General features: G+C 44.0%; 1 protein-coding gene across 1 annotated transcript in view; it reads left to right on the forward strand.

Moving 5' to 3' along the window:
* Positions 1-267: 267 nt before the first annotated feature.
* The window catches only part of PAH (phenylalanine hydroxylase), a 64,193-nt gene continuing 50,437 nt past the window's right edge, over positions 268-14,023 (forward strand). Inside the window, exons 1-2 of the mRNA XM_006278392.4 lie at positions 268-418; positions 5,619-5,726. Coding sequence (XP_006278454.1) covers positions 377-418; positions 5,619-5,726 — 150 coding nt within the window. The 5' untranslated portion in view covers positions 268-376. The remainder of the gene's footprint in view (positions 419-5,618; positions 5,727-14,023) is intronic.

The raw sequence follows: 14,023 nt of genomic DNA on the forward strand, positions 1-14,023 counted from the left end.
TCTTAATTCAGACCATGCCACCCACAATAGTCACAGAGGGAGACCAGATGCTAAAGGAGTATTAACTAAATGACACTTCTGGAGAGATTTGAACTCCACTGCTCCTACTGTATTCATGTAACTTTTCATACCCCTTGTGCCAGAAGTGGGCGGGGGGTGGGACAGGGGTGTGTATGGAAAACGCCCCCCCATCTGTCCACTCTCAGCTGGGAAGGAGGAGGGAACAAGAAAGGAGTGAGAAAGGGATGGACTTGCCTTGCCTTCTGTACTTTAAATGCCTTTGCACAGTACAGCTCTGTCAGACCTGGTAAGGTCAGAAGGCTTTTACTCCTGAAAGAAGAGGGCATTTCAGCCTGAGTGTTATTGGCTTTTCAACATGGAGGCAGAACACTGCAAAATGAATGGAGACCCCTTCCTGGTAAGTAGTGTGGCATTGGCAGGTGTTCTTAGCCCAGCAGGTGAAAATATACCACTCTTGGAGGTAGAAGGATAACTCCTTCTCCCACCTACTTTGCGCCCCTGTCATTGTACATCTTTTGATGAGCCACTAGGTATTATCCACCTATGTGTTGTAATAAAAAAAGGTTGCTGTTTTAGCAGGTGCAGTGTGTACTCTGCCCAGTCGTCTTTTTGGCAATGGATTTGCTGTTTATTGTAAATTGTATTTACAGATGTGCCAGAATAACAAAAAAATCTGGCTAACAATAAAACAGAGGAGAGATGTTAGAGCAAAATCATAAAATCTTATCAAATGTATTTGTATATATACAGCATATAGAAGAAGAAAAGAGTAGATCTGGAACAATTCCATATGTATGTTAGAAAAAGAATGTATTTATTGTGATAAAGAGGGTTAAGGCTGTACATGCCTTTTTAAAATTCCAATTTTAACATTCCAACATTGAAAGCATAGCTTCAGAATGCTTCACAGTAAACTGTGAACATTATATTTACTGTATAAGAAAGTGACAGAAGTATTCTATGATCAATGCTGCAGATGAAATATTAGAACCAAATTCCTTATTCATTTGCCCCAGTGCAACATAACTAAAGTCAGGGCAGAATTGCTAAAAAAAATAAAAAGTTGCATACATTTTCAAAAATCAACCAAGAGAAGATTGTGGCAACATTTTCAAGAACACCTGGGGATCAGGTTTTTAAAGGCATTTAGTTACCTAATTCCAACTGAAATCATAATTCCAGTTGAAATCCATAGTACATTAAAACGTTTGTTTCTCAGTGGCTTAGAAAATCAAATTCCACTTTCAAAAGTTAAAGAGACATAGGCCCCCAAAATGTCTAAGTCACTTTTACTCAGTCCTAAATCATGTAAGTGCTTTTCAAAAAGTTATCCTATCTCATCCTGTGGGTTTATAGGATGCTGTAGAGGGCTTGATCTCATTAGCCAATGAGACATACATGTCAGTTGTGAGAGAGTAAACTGTTACTTGTGTTAATAAAAGGAAAACTGTACCAAATTTGCTGTGCCTAGTGCAAAAAATTTTAAAAATAGGAAGCAGCATAAATAAGTGCATACAAAAACTGTGGTCGTACTTATTTCTCAAAGCTTTATGACTGGTGTGTGTGCTTCGGTGTATTTCTTACTCATAGCACCCAGCCTCAGAAGAGGGATAAGAATCTTAAGCACTTCACACATCTGTTCTACAATGAAAAAAAAAAAGCTTTTCATCTCCCCATTTTGCAGATGATTAAGGCAAAAACTTCTCTTAATTCATGAATAGTTTTCCTGAGTTTAGCTGGTCTGCTTATAATTATAAAGTGAAGCATGTGACAGAATGCTTCCAGGATTAGTGTCACAGTCTATTGTAATAGATCTGATTATGTGAACTACAAATTTACTTTTTCAGAAGAGCAGAAAAGTCTCTTTAATGGAAAAGTTGTCCAAAAAAATTTTGATTCAGTAAGTTAAAGTCAGGAACGAAACAGAATGTATCAGGGTTTGGGTTAGAATTTCTAGGGGCAGAGTTTAAAATCACATGGTCTAAAAAGTACCTTGTAGCTGCTTTGCAGGATTTGTGCCTCTGACTGTGTACTGTGTAGGTGTTGAACTCTCACTTTTCTCTTTGCCATATATGTTCATGTAAACCTGGGATGGGGGCCAGTGCAGTGCTCTAATGTGGGACATTTGCTTAAAACAGGGATGTTCAACCCCTGGCCTGTGGGCCAGATCCAGCCCCTGGTGCTTTGTCATTCAGCCCATGGGGCTTCCCATGTGTCTGTGGGGAGTCTTGCAGGCCAGGGACCTGCTTGTTGGATCTAGAGCACAGGGCGGTGCAGGACCTTACACCAGTACAGGGCTGGGAGAGGGCAATGCAGGCCCTTGAACACCGAACTCCAGGCATGGGGCGTTGCAGAAGGCATCATGGGACTCCAGGGTGCCAATTCCAGAGCGCAGAGCCTGACAGAGACAATGTCCCAGTCCCAGAGTTCTAATCCTGGCACATGGGGCTAGATGGAGGTGATGCAGAGTCCCATGGCCCTAATCCCAGCATGCAGGACTGGGCAGAAGCAGTACAGTCTGGATTTGGCCTGTGGACCAGCTACACACCACCCAGTTGGCCCACAGGACAAAAATGATGAGCACCACTGACTTAACAGATCACTTTAATGGCAAAGTTGACTGAGTTTGAAACTGTTTAAAACAAAGTTTATTAAAATCAAATGCTGACTATACTTGCCGGACATTCATGTAATAACTCTGTTTTCAATTTTTTTTGTGTGTAATAAATTCCTATTTATTTTGCAAGGGACCTTGCATGCAGAACATCAAAGTCATCTGGTGCTACCATTTCAGAAAGACCATGCTTTTTATTGACTAATTTAAACCTCATTGACTTGGGCAGACTCTAGATATTTGTTTTGCCTTTTTGAACAGAACAGTTTCATCATTTAGTTACATGATTGCTTCATGAGTGAATGTCTTTCATTAGCTGGGCACCATATCACAGTTTATTGCCCTCTCCCTCAGCCTTAGTAACTTAAGCAGGAATGGATCAATAGTTGGATACATCACCTCAGAGAACAGATAAATGTTGCAGGATGTGGTGCTGACAGCTTGACAGGTGCCAGTATTCATTTTAACTCTGCATAAAACCAGTACTCCAATATACTGCCAACAGTTATGGAGGTGCTGCTGAGGTTGTAGCTTTCATGTGAAATGTAAAGCACATGTCCTGACCATTTGTATTTATTGCAGGACTAATGACAGTGCCTATAAGAGTAAGATTGCTAATCCTTGTAGCCAAATCTTAATTAGACTAATGTTCGTCAGTTGTAATTACATCCAAATTCTTCCAGCAGTTTGTTTTGGCAGTGGTATTCTTTTCTTGCCACCCTAAACTTTTAAGTAGTCCTGCCATATGCTATTAAACATTTGCTGTTTTAAACCCTAATGACCACTGTCTATCCATTACCTGTTGCCTAAGAGTGTTGTGATATGTTTGTGGTTACTAATGGCAAGGTGATTTGAAAACCTTAGTCAAAAGGTGCTATAATATTATCATACTGCCTAGGGGTCCTAGTTATGACTAAGGATATCACTGTGCTAGGTGCAGAGCAAATATTGAACACAGCAGGAAAAAATAACCAGCCTCTGTTCAATAGTTTTTACTGTCTATACCAGCCCCATTAAGGCCCACAGGGAGTAGAGCTAGGCAGAGATCCACCTCTCACAATTACAGTTCTCATGCTAGCAGCATGAGAAAAGATTGTTTGGCAAAATAACAACAGGGTTTTTTTAAAAGATCATTGTTCTGTGTGTAACTGGGAAATACAGTCCTGCAAAGAACCATCTTTTCTATTTGGGTGCAAGTAGGAAGCTGGTTGCTCCTTTTGCTGCAGAATTAGTCTTTCGTATATCCTGGCACTATTATATATATATATATATATATATATATATATATATATATATATATATATATGAATTTAACCAGGAGTTTAGTGTGAGAAATAAAGCTACAAGGTGACCCAGAAAATACAATCTTGAATAACATTACAAAGAGAAATGGAAAGGATAAATCAGCAATCTAGGTGCTAGCCAGGGGCTTATGGCACTGGGGTTCAGTTCCCTGTTTTGCCACAGACTTCCTGTGTAACCCTGGAGTTCATATTCAGGTGTGTAACTGAGCTACCTATTCTGTGTAGTTTACTGGTCTGTGGTGTGCTTGAATGGGAGAGGCTTTTTTTGTCAGTGGCATCAGGAGGAAGGCTGTGTAGACATGCCCCTTGGGTCAGATGAATTTCAAGGTGTTTTCAGATAGAAGCCCTATTGGAGCTTCAGAAGTTCTTAAGGCATCTAGCTTCTGCTGAAATCAGTAGGTGATACACGTGTAGGTGATATACGTGCTTTGAAAATCCAACTAGGTGCTCTTTGGTATCTTTAGGCACATTTGAAAATCTGGTCCTTAGTTTCTTACGCTTCAGTTCCTCACCTGTAAAATGGGGATAACAGATATTTCCTTCCTCATAGGTGTGTTATGAGAGTAAATACATTAAATTATTGAGAGGTACTCATATACTATGGTAATGGGAACCAGTAAGTACCATAAAAGCTAGACGTCCTAACATGTCTTTCTTAATAATTGAAGGAAGCAGAACTTGATAAAATAGGAGTTATTAAGAAATGCTAATGCAGTGGTGTAACAAGCAGAGTTGATGCCCGGGGCAAACCCTATGGCCAAGCTGTGGGGGGGTGAGTGCACACTTCTGAGAGTGGGGTTGGGATGCGAGCGAGAGCCAGGGAGGGCAGCAGTCTTACCCATTCCAGGATCTCCTACACAGTCCTCGCTAAGCTGCTGTTGCCACCATGTGGGCTTGACCCACCCTACCCATTGCTCTTAAAGCAGCAGCGGCAGCCCCTTGGGACTGTTCCCAGCATGGGTATGCTGTCAGGGTATGGATTTCATGGGGATGGGAGTGATTTTTGGGCACTCATCTTAACTTTATGCCTGAGGCAAATATCCCTCTTGCCCGCCCCTAGTTATGATACTGTATAAATGAAAGCATATCTTGTCACCTTGTTTTTATTCACAGGAAGTTCTTTACAGTTGCAACAACATTCTTTTAACTTTTTTACCCGTTGCAATTCAGCAGAACTAAGTAAGGTCATAATACTGGCTCTCTGGATAAGACCACCTTGATCTGTAGCTGTGCTGAATCTTAAGGGGCTTATTGAATGAAACAAAAACCTAAAATAATATCTTTTCACAGCAGATGAAAAGGTGCTCATATTAAGAGTTCATATTCTCAGGTGCACCAAAGCTAATAAGTAATTTATGAGCTTAATAATTTAATTGTATCTGAGAGATAAGGCAGGACAGAAATGCTATGCAGTATTCTTACTGCTCTTCTTTCCCAGCTCCAACCCCGGTACTAGTCTGATGTACCAGTTCATCATCCCAGCAGGCCCACAGAAAGAAACCAGCAAGGCCAGAGTATATTTCGGTTCTGGCTTGATACACCTTCTGTCCTGGAGAGGGTTCCTCAGATGTCTGTTCAAAGCAGCTTTAGATTCCCTTTGTGTTGATGGAGAAATTACTGCAGAGCAGCACTGAGCCTTATATTTCCAGTCTATTTCCCTCTATTCTTTTATTTTTCAGGAGTCTATGTACATCGAAGAACACACAAATGAAAGTAGCTTCATCTCTTTGATTTTCTCTCTGAAAGAAGAAGTTGGGGCACTGGCTAAAGTTCTGCGCATATTTGAGGTAAATATTTTACTACTTCCCATGTGTTCTTCAAAAAGTCAGTATCTCTAATGCTTCCCCCTATTTTCACATGATTCTATCTTTCATAGGGGCAGGGGCAAGGTAGGGAGGGGAAAAGTAGGGTCTGAAACTAAGTGTAAGGGAAAGAAAAATGCAGCCATAATGTGGGTTGCTACCTGGCTCCCCTGCAATGGACTGTCCAATGTTTATTAGTGCCCCCCCACTAAAATTGTTCTCTAGTGGGTGTGGAAAACCAGGACTTTGTGATCACTCCACAAGCTTCTGTTCTGAGATGAAATTTTGCCATGTTTAGTCTTGGATCAGAGATGAGCATTTTAATGTGAAATGAACTCCACCACCATTTTTAATTAAATAGGGCAAAAGTGAGAATAACGTGTTTTCTCCATTTTATGGAGATAATTCAATTTTCCTTTTTACCACAAAAGCAATTGCATTTGTTTTGAGTGTAGAATGATGTCTCTGTATGTGTATGTATATTTTGATATATGAATGTATATCACAATTGCAGTAGAAAGACGGTAGGAAGATAAGAGATGGATGGAGTTAGTGTTCTAAGATGCTGGAACTGGCAAATGGTGACCATGATGGTTATTTTTCACTGTCTTGTATTCTGTGTAGTCATTGACATCTAGACAAAGTGACTGAAAGGTATGTTTAAAACTATCAAATCTGAATGGGGCCCATGCAAGCACGTGCATTTGCAGGAGCTCACGTAGAAAAGGTGCAAATTTGAGCCGGGGCTTTTTGCCTCTACATATGCTTGGACATGCACTTTGTAGCGGAGCAAATTGTGCTACTTGGGGCAAAATAACCCTGCTTGGCTCCTCCCAGATCTGCAGCCAGGAGGAGCTAGAGCCTGGGGCCAGCACCTGTCCTGGCTCCAGCAGTACAAAAAGCTGCCCTAGCAAGTAGCTTCAGGGCTATGAGCTCTCAGGAGCTTCTGGGGCCCAGCCACTTAGTACTTGGGGACACTACCCCTTGTGCTAGCTGGACTGCTGAAGCAGCCCTGAGAGTTCCCTGCACCCTCTACCCACTGCAGCAGTCTGGCAGTAGGGGCTGCTGCCCATCTATGACCTGCTGCGCGCCTGCCAGATGCTGGATGAGGCATCTGCCCCTCTGGGCCAGCTGCCAGTGGGCTGCGGTTGAAAGGTTGGCCTATGTGTGGCACTACTGCCATGTGTGCCTCTGCCCGGCCATCTGGGCAGCTATCACCTGGAAGATGTTCTGGGTGTGGTGGCCTGCTTTGAACTGTCAAAGCATGTCCTCCTGCCAGGAGGTCAGCCACAGCCAGATGGGTCCAAGCTGCCAGCTCTGAGCAAGCAGGGTTCTGCCACTGGCCTCCCTAGCAGGAATTCTGGTGTTCCCTATTGGAAAACTGAAAAATCCCTGATTAAAAAAAATCCCAAAGTCGCTCTGTAAAATACCCCCAAATCCATGTTCCTCCCACCCACAGGGACTACTTCCCCTGCAGGGCCCACACACCCCACCTCTGCTTGCTCCCCCAGCCCCCTGGATTGCTGCGCTGCCTGGCCCCATCCCCTACCAGTTCCTGCTGCCCCCCCAGCCTCACCCCCCCGCTCCCCCAGGCCCCCAATGGCTGCCCACCCAGCCCCATCCCCCACTTTCACCCCCATCCTCCCATGACTGCCCCCTCAACCCCAGCCTCCAGCACTTAAGAAAGAAAAGAAAAAAAGCCTCTACTTACCAAGCAGGGGCTCTGTGTGTGTGTGGAGGGGGGGGCTCCGAGGCTTCTTGACAGAGCCCCCCCGGGCAGCACAGGGCAGCGGGGGGCAGCAGGGCCCAGGCTGGTGCTGCTGGGGCTGTCACCCTGCCCTGCACTGTGTGGGTGGGGCCCCAGTGAAACAGACGGCAGCTGGAACTGCCGGTAAGTGCGGGGGGTTGGGTTTTTTGGTTTTTTGTCCCCCCAATTCTGGGGGGGGGCAGGGAGTGGAGGGGCTCAGGGGTCTGGTGGGGGCTGGGGCTGGTCAGGAAAGGGAAGGGATCAGGAGGGCTGCAGGGGATGGGGCTGGGCAGGGAAGGGATTGGGGGGTGGAGGGGCAGGATGGGGTTGGGTGGGGAAGGGATCGGGGGGATCAGGGGTTTGGGGGGGATAGGGCTGGGTGGGGAAGGGATTGGGGGGCAGGATGGGGTCAGATGGGGAAGGGATCAGGGAGCTGGGGGGGGATGGGGCCAGGCGGGAGAGGGATTGGGGGGCTGGGGGAGTGGGCGGGGCCTGTGGGGGGTCCTCCCATGGTCCCCTCCCCTCTCCTCTAGCCCCCTGACCCCTTACTTACTGGCAGTGGAGCCTGGGTCCAGCTCCCTGCTGCTGGCACACTGCCTGCCCTAACAGGCAGGCAGCATGCTTCAGCACCAGAGTGAGGGCTAACCATAAAGACGCTCTGGCACCCAGAGCGTCTCTATGGAGGACCCAGCCTCTGGTTGCCTCAGGGCACAGTCCCAGACTGTGCCCTGCCCTACTTTTTTTCTGTGCAGGTTTTTTTGACCCCTGGATATCCAGGGGTCTAATTTTGCCCTCGCGCTGCAAACTTGCAGCACAGGGAACATTTTGTCATTCCTGCATGTGCCTCTTGCAGTCTCTCAAAGGGGTTTGAGATGTTGCAAGAAGCATATGTGGGCTCATCTGGACACACCCAATGGTAGCATTTTATATTGATATTGCCTTGAGTTTGTACATGTGTAGAGAGCTACATGATGCAAGGAGTAAAGAGCAGGCTCACGACCTGTCCAAACACTATGGGATCCATCAGGAAGACAAGATTCCTGCATACCTGTTAGGACATTGTCTATATACTTGCTTACACACTAAACTTTTCCCTAAAGTTGTGGATAATGATGCATTATATAACCCAAAGCAAATCTACTCTATTTTACTGGGTTTTGTTAAGTTAGTGATTCTCAACCACAGTTCCATGGCACCCTGGGGTGCCTTGAGATCCTTTCAAGTGTGTCATGGGATGCCATGAAATGTTAGCACTCCTAGGTGTGCAAACATGATTCACATGATAAATCCAGAGTTTTCATATAGGAATTAGTGTCAAAAACATTCTGATCTGCTGTGATCTTTCTGAATTCTTTGCAACATAAGAATTGCTCTATTATTTTTCTGTAGTCAAAAAGAGCAAAAACTAAGAACTGGATTTTTTGAGGGGTGCCTTGAGTCTAGCAAGGGGTGCCTCAAGTCTAAAAAGGATGAGAACCACTGTGTTAACTACTAACAGTTTTTCCTAAAAATAATTTATTTGTCAGAATACTGTAATAACTATGGTTACACATTTTCCATTTTGTAAGTTGAATAGACCAGTAAATGAAAAGGTACTATGGTTGTAGCACAAATGAAAAATATGACAAAGGGCACATTCAATTAATTAAATAAAAAGTACATAACAACTGTCTGAACTGCAGAGCTAATGTGAATTTATGAATGATTCCTTACCACATGGACCTGTTACAATATCTCCCCACGTTAGCATTAGTGAGGCAAAAAAGCTTCCCCATATATCCTAGCTAAAGTCCTCTTTAGAGTACTACCAGCTTTAAACAAGAATGCCAGGACTCTGTAGGCCAGATTCTTCCTATTTAGGCTTGCCATTTTGTCAGGTAAGGATTGTTGCCCCACAGCAAAGATCTGGAGGTATATTGCTGACACAGAGATTTCTACTCTATTCTCGCTTCCTCTGCTGGCATAACAAGGACATAGGGATACAGTCAGAAGAAAGAGGGAACGTCTGGGTTACTTCTACATTGTGCTGATTCTGATGTGGTAACAGGATGGGATAGAAATGGGAACATAGAAGGGTCAGAATATTCTTATGCAGGGACATTTTTGGAAATTTAAAATGAGATTATGCTATGATCAGCACATGACTCCACACCCTTACTACCTAGTCCAGAATCTGGAAGTACCAGAGATGTGGAGACTGTTCAGAGGGAATTCCACAGAGTCAGAAAGGAGAGGAGATGATACCAATTTCACTTCCACCTCCACTTTGGTTTTACCCAAAAGAGCACATTTCCTGTCCTTGTCATTCTGTCCACTTTATGAAACAGTTACTGGACTCTATAGATGGTGTTATGCAGCATACCTCTCCTTTTCTTGCTAAGGAGTCTATTTGGCTTGGAGTTCAGTGGGCCTTTTTCAGAAGAGACTGCACCTGGAAGAAATCTAGTGGATTGTTATTTTGTCTGTAGACATGTTAAAGCCTCATCAAACCATTCAACAGTTGTTTATGCAACAGGAAAGAAAGCAGACACAAAGACCACATTAAATTATTCCTTGGAACAGAGCCTTCATTCCTTCTGTCTGTTCCCTGCAAAACAGCAAGCCCAGCTCTACATCCATGTTCCTGTTGCTGTTCAATAACTAGGCATGATAGAGGTCGAGCTTCTATATAATGAGTTATAAAGGCTGTTTTTGGGGTGTGCTTAGTATGATAATGTTGGGTTAAGTCAACATGAGACTCTCTGGAAGAATAGGTTGAAAGGAAAAGAATAGCCCCAGAGAAAACACCCATCAGAAACCACTAGAAAATTGTTAAGGGGCAGCACCATGATGATTAGTTTGAGGGGTTTCCTTCCTCCACAGCCAACCTACAAAACTAGATAGACCATAACCACAGCAAATTAAAGGACAATGACAGGAAAAAAGGACATTTGCTTGGAAAAATCAGATTGAGACCCAGGGGCCCATTGGGAGTTCCCGAAAAGTTAGGCTTGCCTAGGTCAGGGTGAAGGAATGGCAAGCTTTGGAGTATGATAGAATTGCATGTAGATTGTTATTTAAAACATCCATTGTCTTTGAAAGCTTAAGTCCAGATCTTTTTCCACCCACTGGATGTCTAAGACTTATCAGCTGCTTATCTAAAAAACAAGGGTGTCTTTATATGTGCTCTGTGGTGTGTGTGGGGTGGCATTTGATGAGCTTTAGTTCAAGGACCCTCGCTGCCATTTTGAAGCATGAGGATGCTGAATACAAGTGCATTACAAGTGATGCTGAGGTACAGTAGAGGTGGAGCTTCTCTATCCAGGCACCTATCCAGGAAGACTTACTGCTCTGCAGAGCCAGACATCATTTTGCATGGTCTCTTGGCTACATGCCTATTGTGTACCCCTCCATTGAGTGTCCCCACTTCAATATGCTGGGTGGAAGATGCCCTTACATTTGCATAGTCCATGATCTTCTAGTTAGGGCATTTTGCTGTGAAATGGGTGATGCAGGTTCAAACCCACTTATGGTGAGAAGGGCCTAGAAGCCAGGCCTGTCATTTCCTGGGCAAGTGTCCTAGCTATTACTGAGTTAAAGGTGGGAAGTTCCCATTTTACCATTGTACTGCATGCATGATGCGAACTTCAAAGAATCATTCAGCATTGTTTTTTTCTATCTTATGATTTGGGGATTTAGGCAAAGTTTGTGCACTTCTCAGATGGTACTGGATTGCAACAAAGTTAAGTGGGGGTTAGACATCTAGGTGGTTGTTCTGGCTTGCTTCTGTGCACGTGCAGTAGTGAATCTAGGTCTCTAGGTAACTTTTCAGGTCAAACTGAAAGCACACAAGGAAACTACGGGTCTTAGCAGTTTTATGGTTGCTCTGCAGGTTGGAGTAGAATTGTGATTAGTGACCTGAAAGCCGTGTAAGTACCACTAGATGTCTTTGAAGATAATTGAGATGGCCTTTGTTGCTACTGTTAAAATAAACAATTCTTTGGTCTTAAGACAATTTTCTGGTCACCATGTTTAACAGTGTTTAACAGTGGTCCATTGAACACAGATGAGGGGAGGAGCCATTGGTGCCTAAACGCAGTGGGACCATGGTTTGTAAGCATGCTATATGTGCAATGTGATTTAACTCAGAGGTTTGTTGGAGTGGAAGAACTGCAGAATTTTACCCAAGTATAGATGGAGGCAGAAGGCCTGGATCCCAAGGGAGTATACTCAGAAAGACCAAAAAAGGGGACTGAACTGCAGTTAGTCCTGTAACCACTTAAGGGAATTTCTGTGTGTTTTGATACACTGTTAATGTTTGTCCTACACAAACAGCCCACAAGGTCACCTCTCTGGTTGAAGAACAGTCCATGTGCACCACTGTATGCCACTGTGCTTTAAAAAACAAACTGTCGTTTCTAGCACAATTTGTTTTTTGCATTCATGAGTATACTGACACCCTGGGTTTTAATAGGAATTATTGCTTTATGTAACCTTAAGATTTGTGCAGTGAATTTTTAATTTGTGCTTAGCTTCTGTGTTTTTGACGGCTGTGCATCTAAAGCATAATCTACGTGGAGAACCATTCCGGTCCTTAGCAAAAAACTAGTGTGATGTACTGGGTACTTATATGTCCTGTGTTCCTCACATCTGCACAATGGCAGTTTTGTGAAGGAGTTGCCACCCTACTGAGACTGGGAAACAGACAGCAGATTGACAGGGTGCATGTGTTCCTCAAGTATTATTCTATACCTGGGGTAACCATATGTTGATACTTTGCTTTCCTTCCTTACAGAATGTTTCCCAGAGATGCTCTCCTCTGAAGCAGAGAAAGCCTTTGCACAGTATCAGAGAGTCATTCTTACTCAGGGCAGTGACCTGAATAAGGTTCAACCACACTGCGATTAATAAGCAAGTGGCTCCAAACTTCACTTTGCGGCTGCTGTTCTGATGTGTGTGTGTGTGTGTGTGTGTGGACTGGGAGCTGGGGGTGAGTTCCTGTTAACAAGATCGGAAATAATTATTTTCACTTTGAAAGCCTCCTTGTATATTATCTTCAGCTCAGCTCAAACCCCTTCCAGGGACATGATTAGAGATATCTTCTCAGGATATGGGAAAATATCTTACCTCAGTGAAATGGGAAGATAGTTTACCAGTAAAGTGAGAAAGTAAAATCAGACATAATCAAAACCACCATTATTTACTGGTGAGCTGTCTTTTTTCCTTGTTCAGGTATATGAGCATGTGCCTTGCCAGGTTATTTTTGGTTGGGTAAAAATGTTATTAGCTATTTTACTTGATAGGTTGTAGCTATCACCAGCAATAATGAGAGTAAGTGGCGAAGAGAGATGGTTGAATGCTCCAAAATTATTTAAAAAATTTGTTCAAAATGGTCACTACTTGACTATTAGTTTGCATACAGTATATTACAGTATTTTCATCTGCTACAGACTATATCTTGTACCTATTAAACTGAAAGACAGACTTTCCATTAACTTGATTTTAATGGAGCTAGATGCAGAGAAAGGTATTGCTTATTGTAAGAAAGGGAGGCAGAGTCTGTGGCTAGAAAGTAAAAATGGATTTGACTACTATAATTAATTATAATAGAGCAGACCAGAAATCTTGCCAGGAAATAGGAAATCATTCAGTACCCCCACTTTTAAATAGGGACTTCACTGCTTTTGCTGAGTAATGGGCTCTTTTCAAACACAGAGCAGAACTTCACCCAAAGCTGCAGTCTCTGACAGCCTTACTCACAGTGGGTGCATCTACACATGCGCTTTACTGTGGAGTTGATTAATTAGCTCTGCAGTAAAGCATTACTATCTACATGTGTACCAGTATTAGGGTTCAGTAAATTAATGAACTCCGGCATAGGGTAGTATTGTCAGAGACAGTAGTATCTTATGGTGGAGTCATTTACTGCACTGAAACACACATGTAGATGGTGACAGGGCTGACTGGGGCACGAGGGTACTAAAGTACAGGGGCTGCCTGCAGAACAACTCCACACTTCAGCATTCTAGTGCCCCAGCCAGCCCTTTTGCTGCCCGACACTGCCATCCAGAGCCTGGGGCTGACCCCCCAAGCCTGCTGCCAGTCCGTGATTGCTCTGTCTGGCTCAAACTGGTGTGGTCCTGGGTACATATGCAGATGCTGTGCCTGGGAGCACATCTGACTCTGGTGCAAAGTGTGCCAGAGTTTATCATGTTGCTTTAATAGCACATGTAGTTGCACCCAGTAGGTGCATCCAGACGAGTGCACTCTTGCAGTGTCTCAAACCCCTTGGAGATACTGCAAGAGGCACATGTGGGAACAAAAAAATGTTCCCTGCACTGCAAATTTGCAGCACAGGAGCAAAATTAAACCCCTGGATATCCAGGGGTTAAAAAAAAAACCACAGGGAAAAAAGAGGGCCAGGGCCGACCCTGGACGCACCTGTGCGATGAGGCCGTGGCAGCACCAGTGCCAGGAGGCCGAGGCCAGGCCCCACTACCCCCTGCTGCCCCATGCTGTGTGGAGGGGCTCTGCCATGAGGCCTCAGTGACCCTGA

The sequence above is a fragment of the Alligator mississippiensis genome, chromosome 4 (assembly GCF_030867095.1).
Source record: "Alligator mississippiensis isolate rAllMis1 chromosome 4, rAllMis1, whole genome shotgun sequence".
NCBI classification, from domain to species: Eukaryota; Metazoa; Chordata; order Crocodylia; family Alligatoridae; genus Alligator; species Alligator mississippiensis.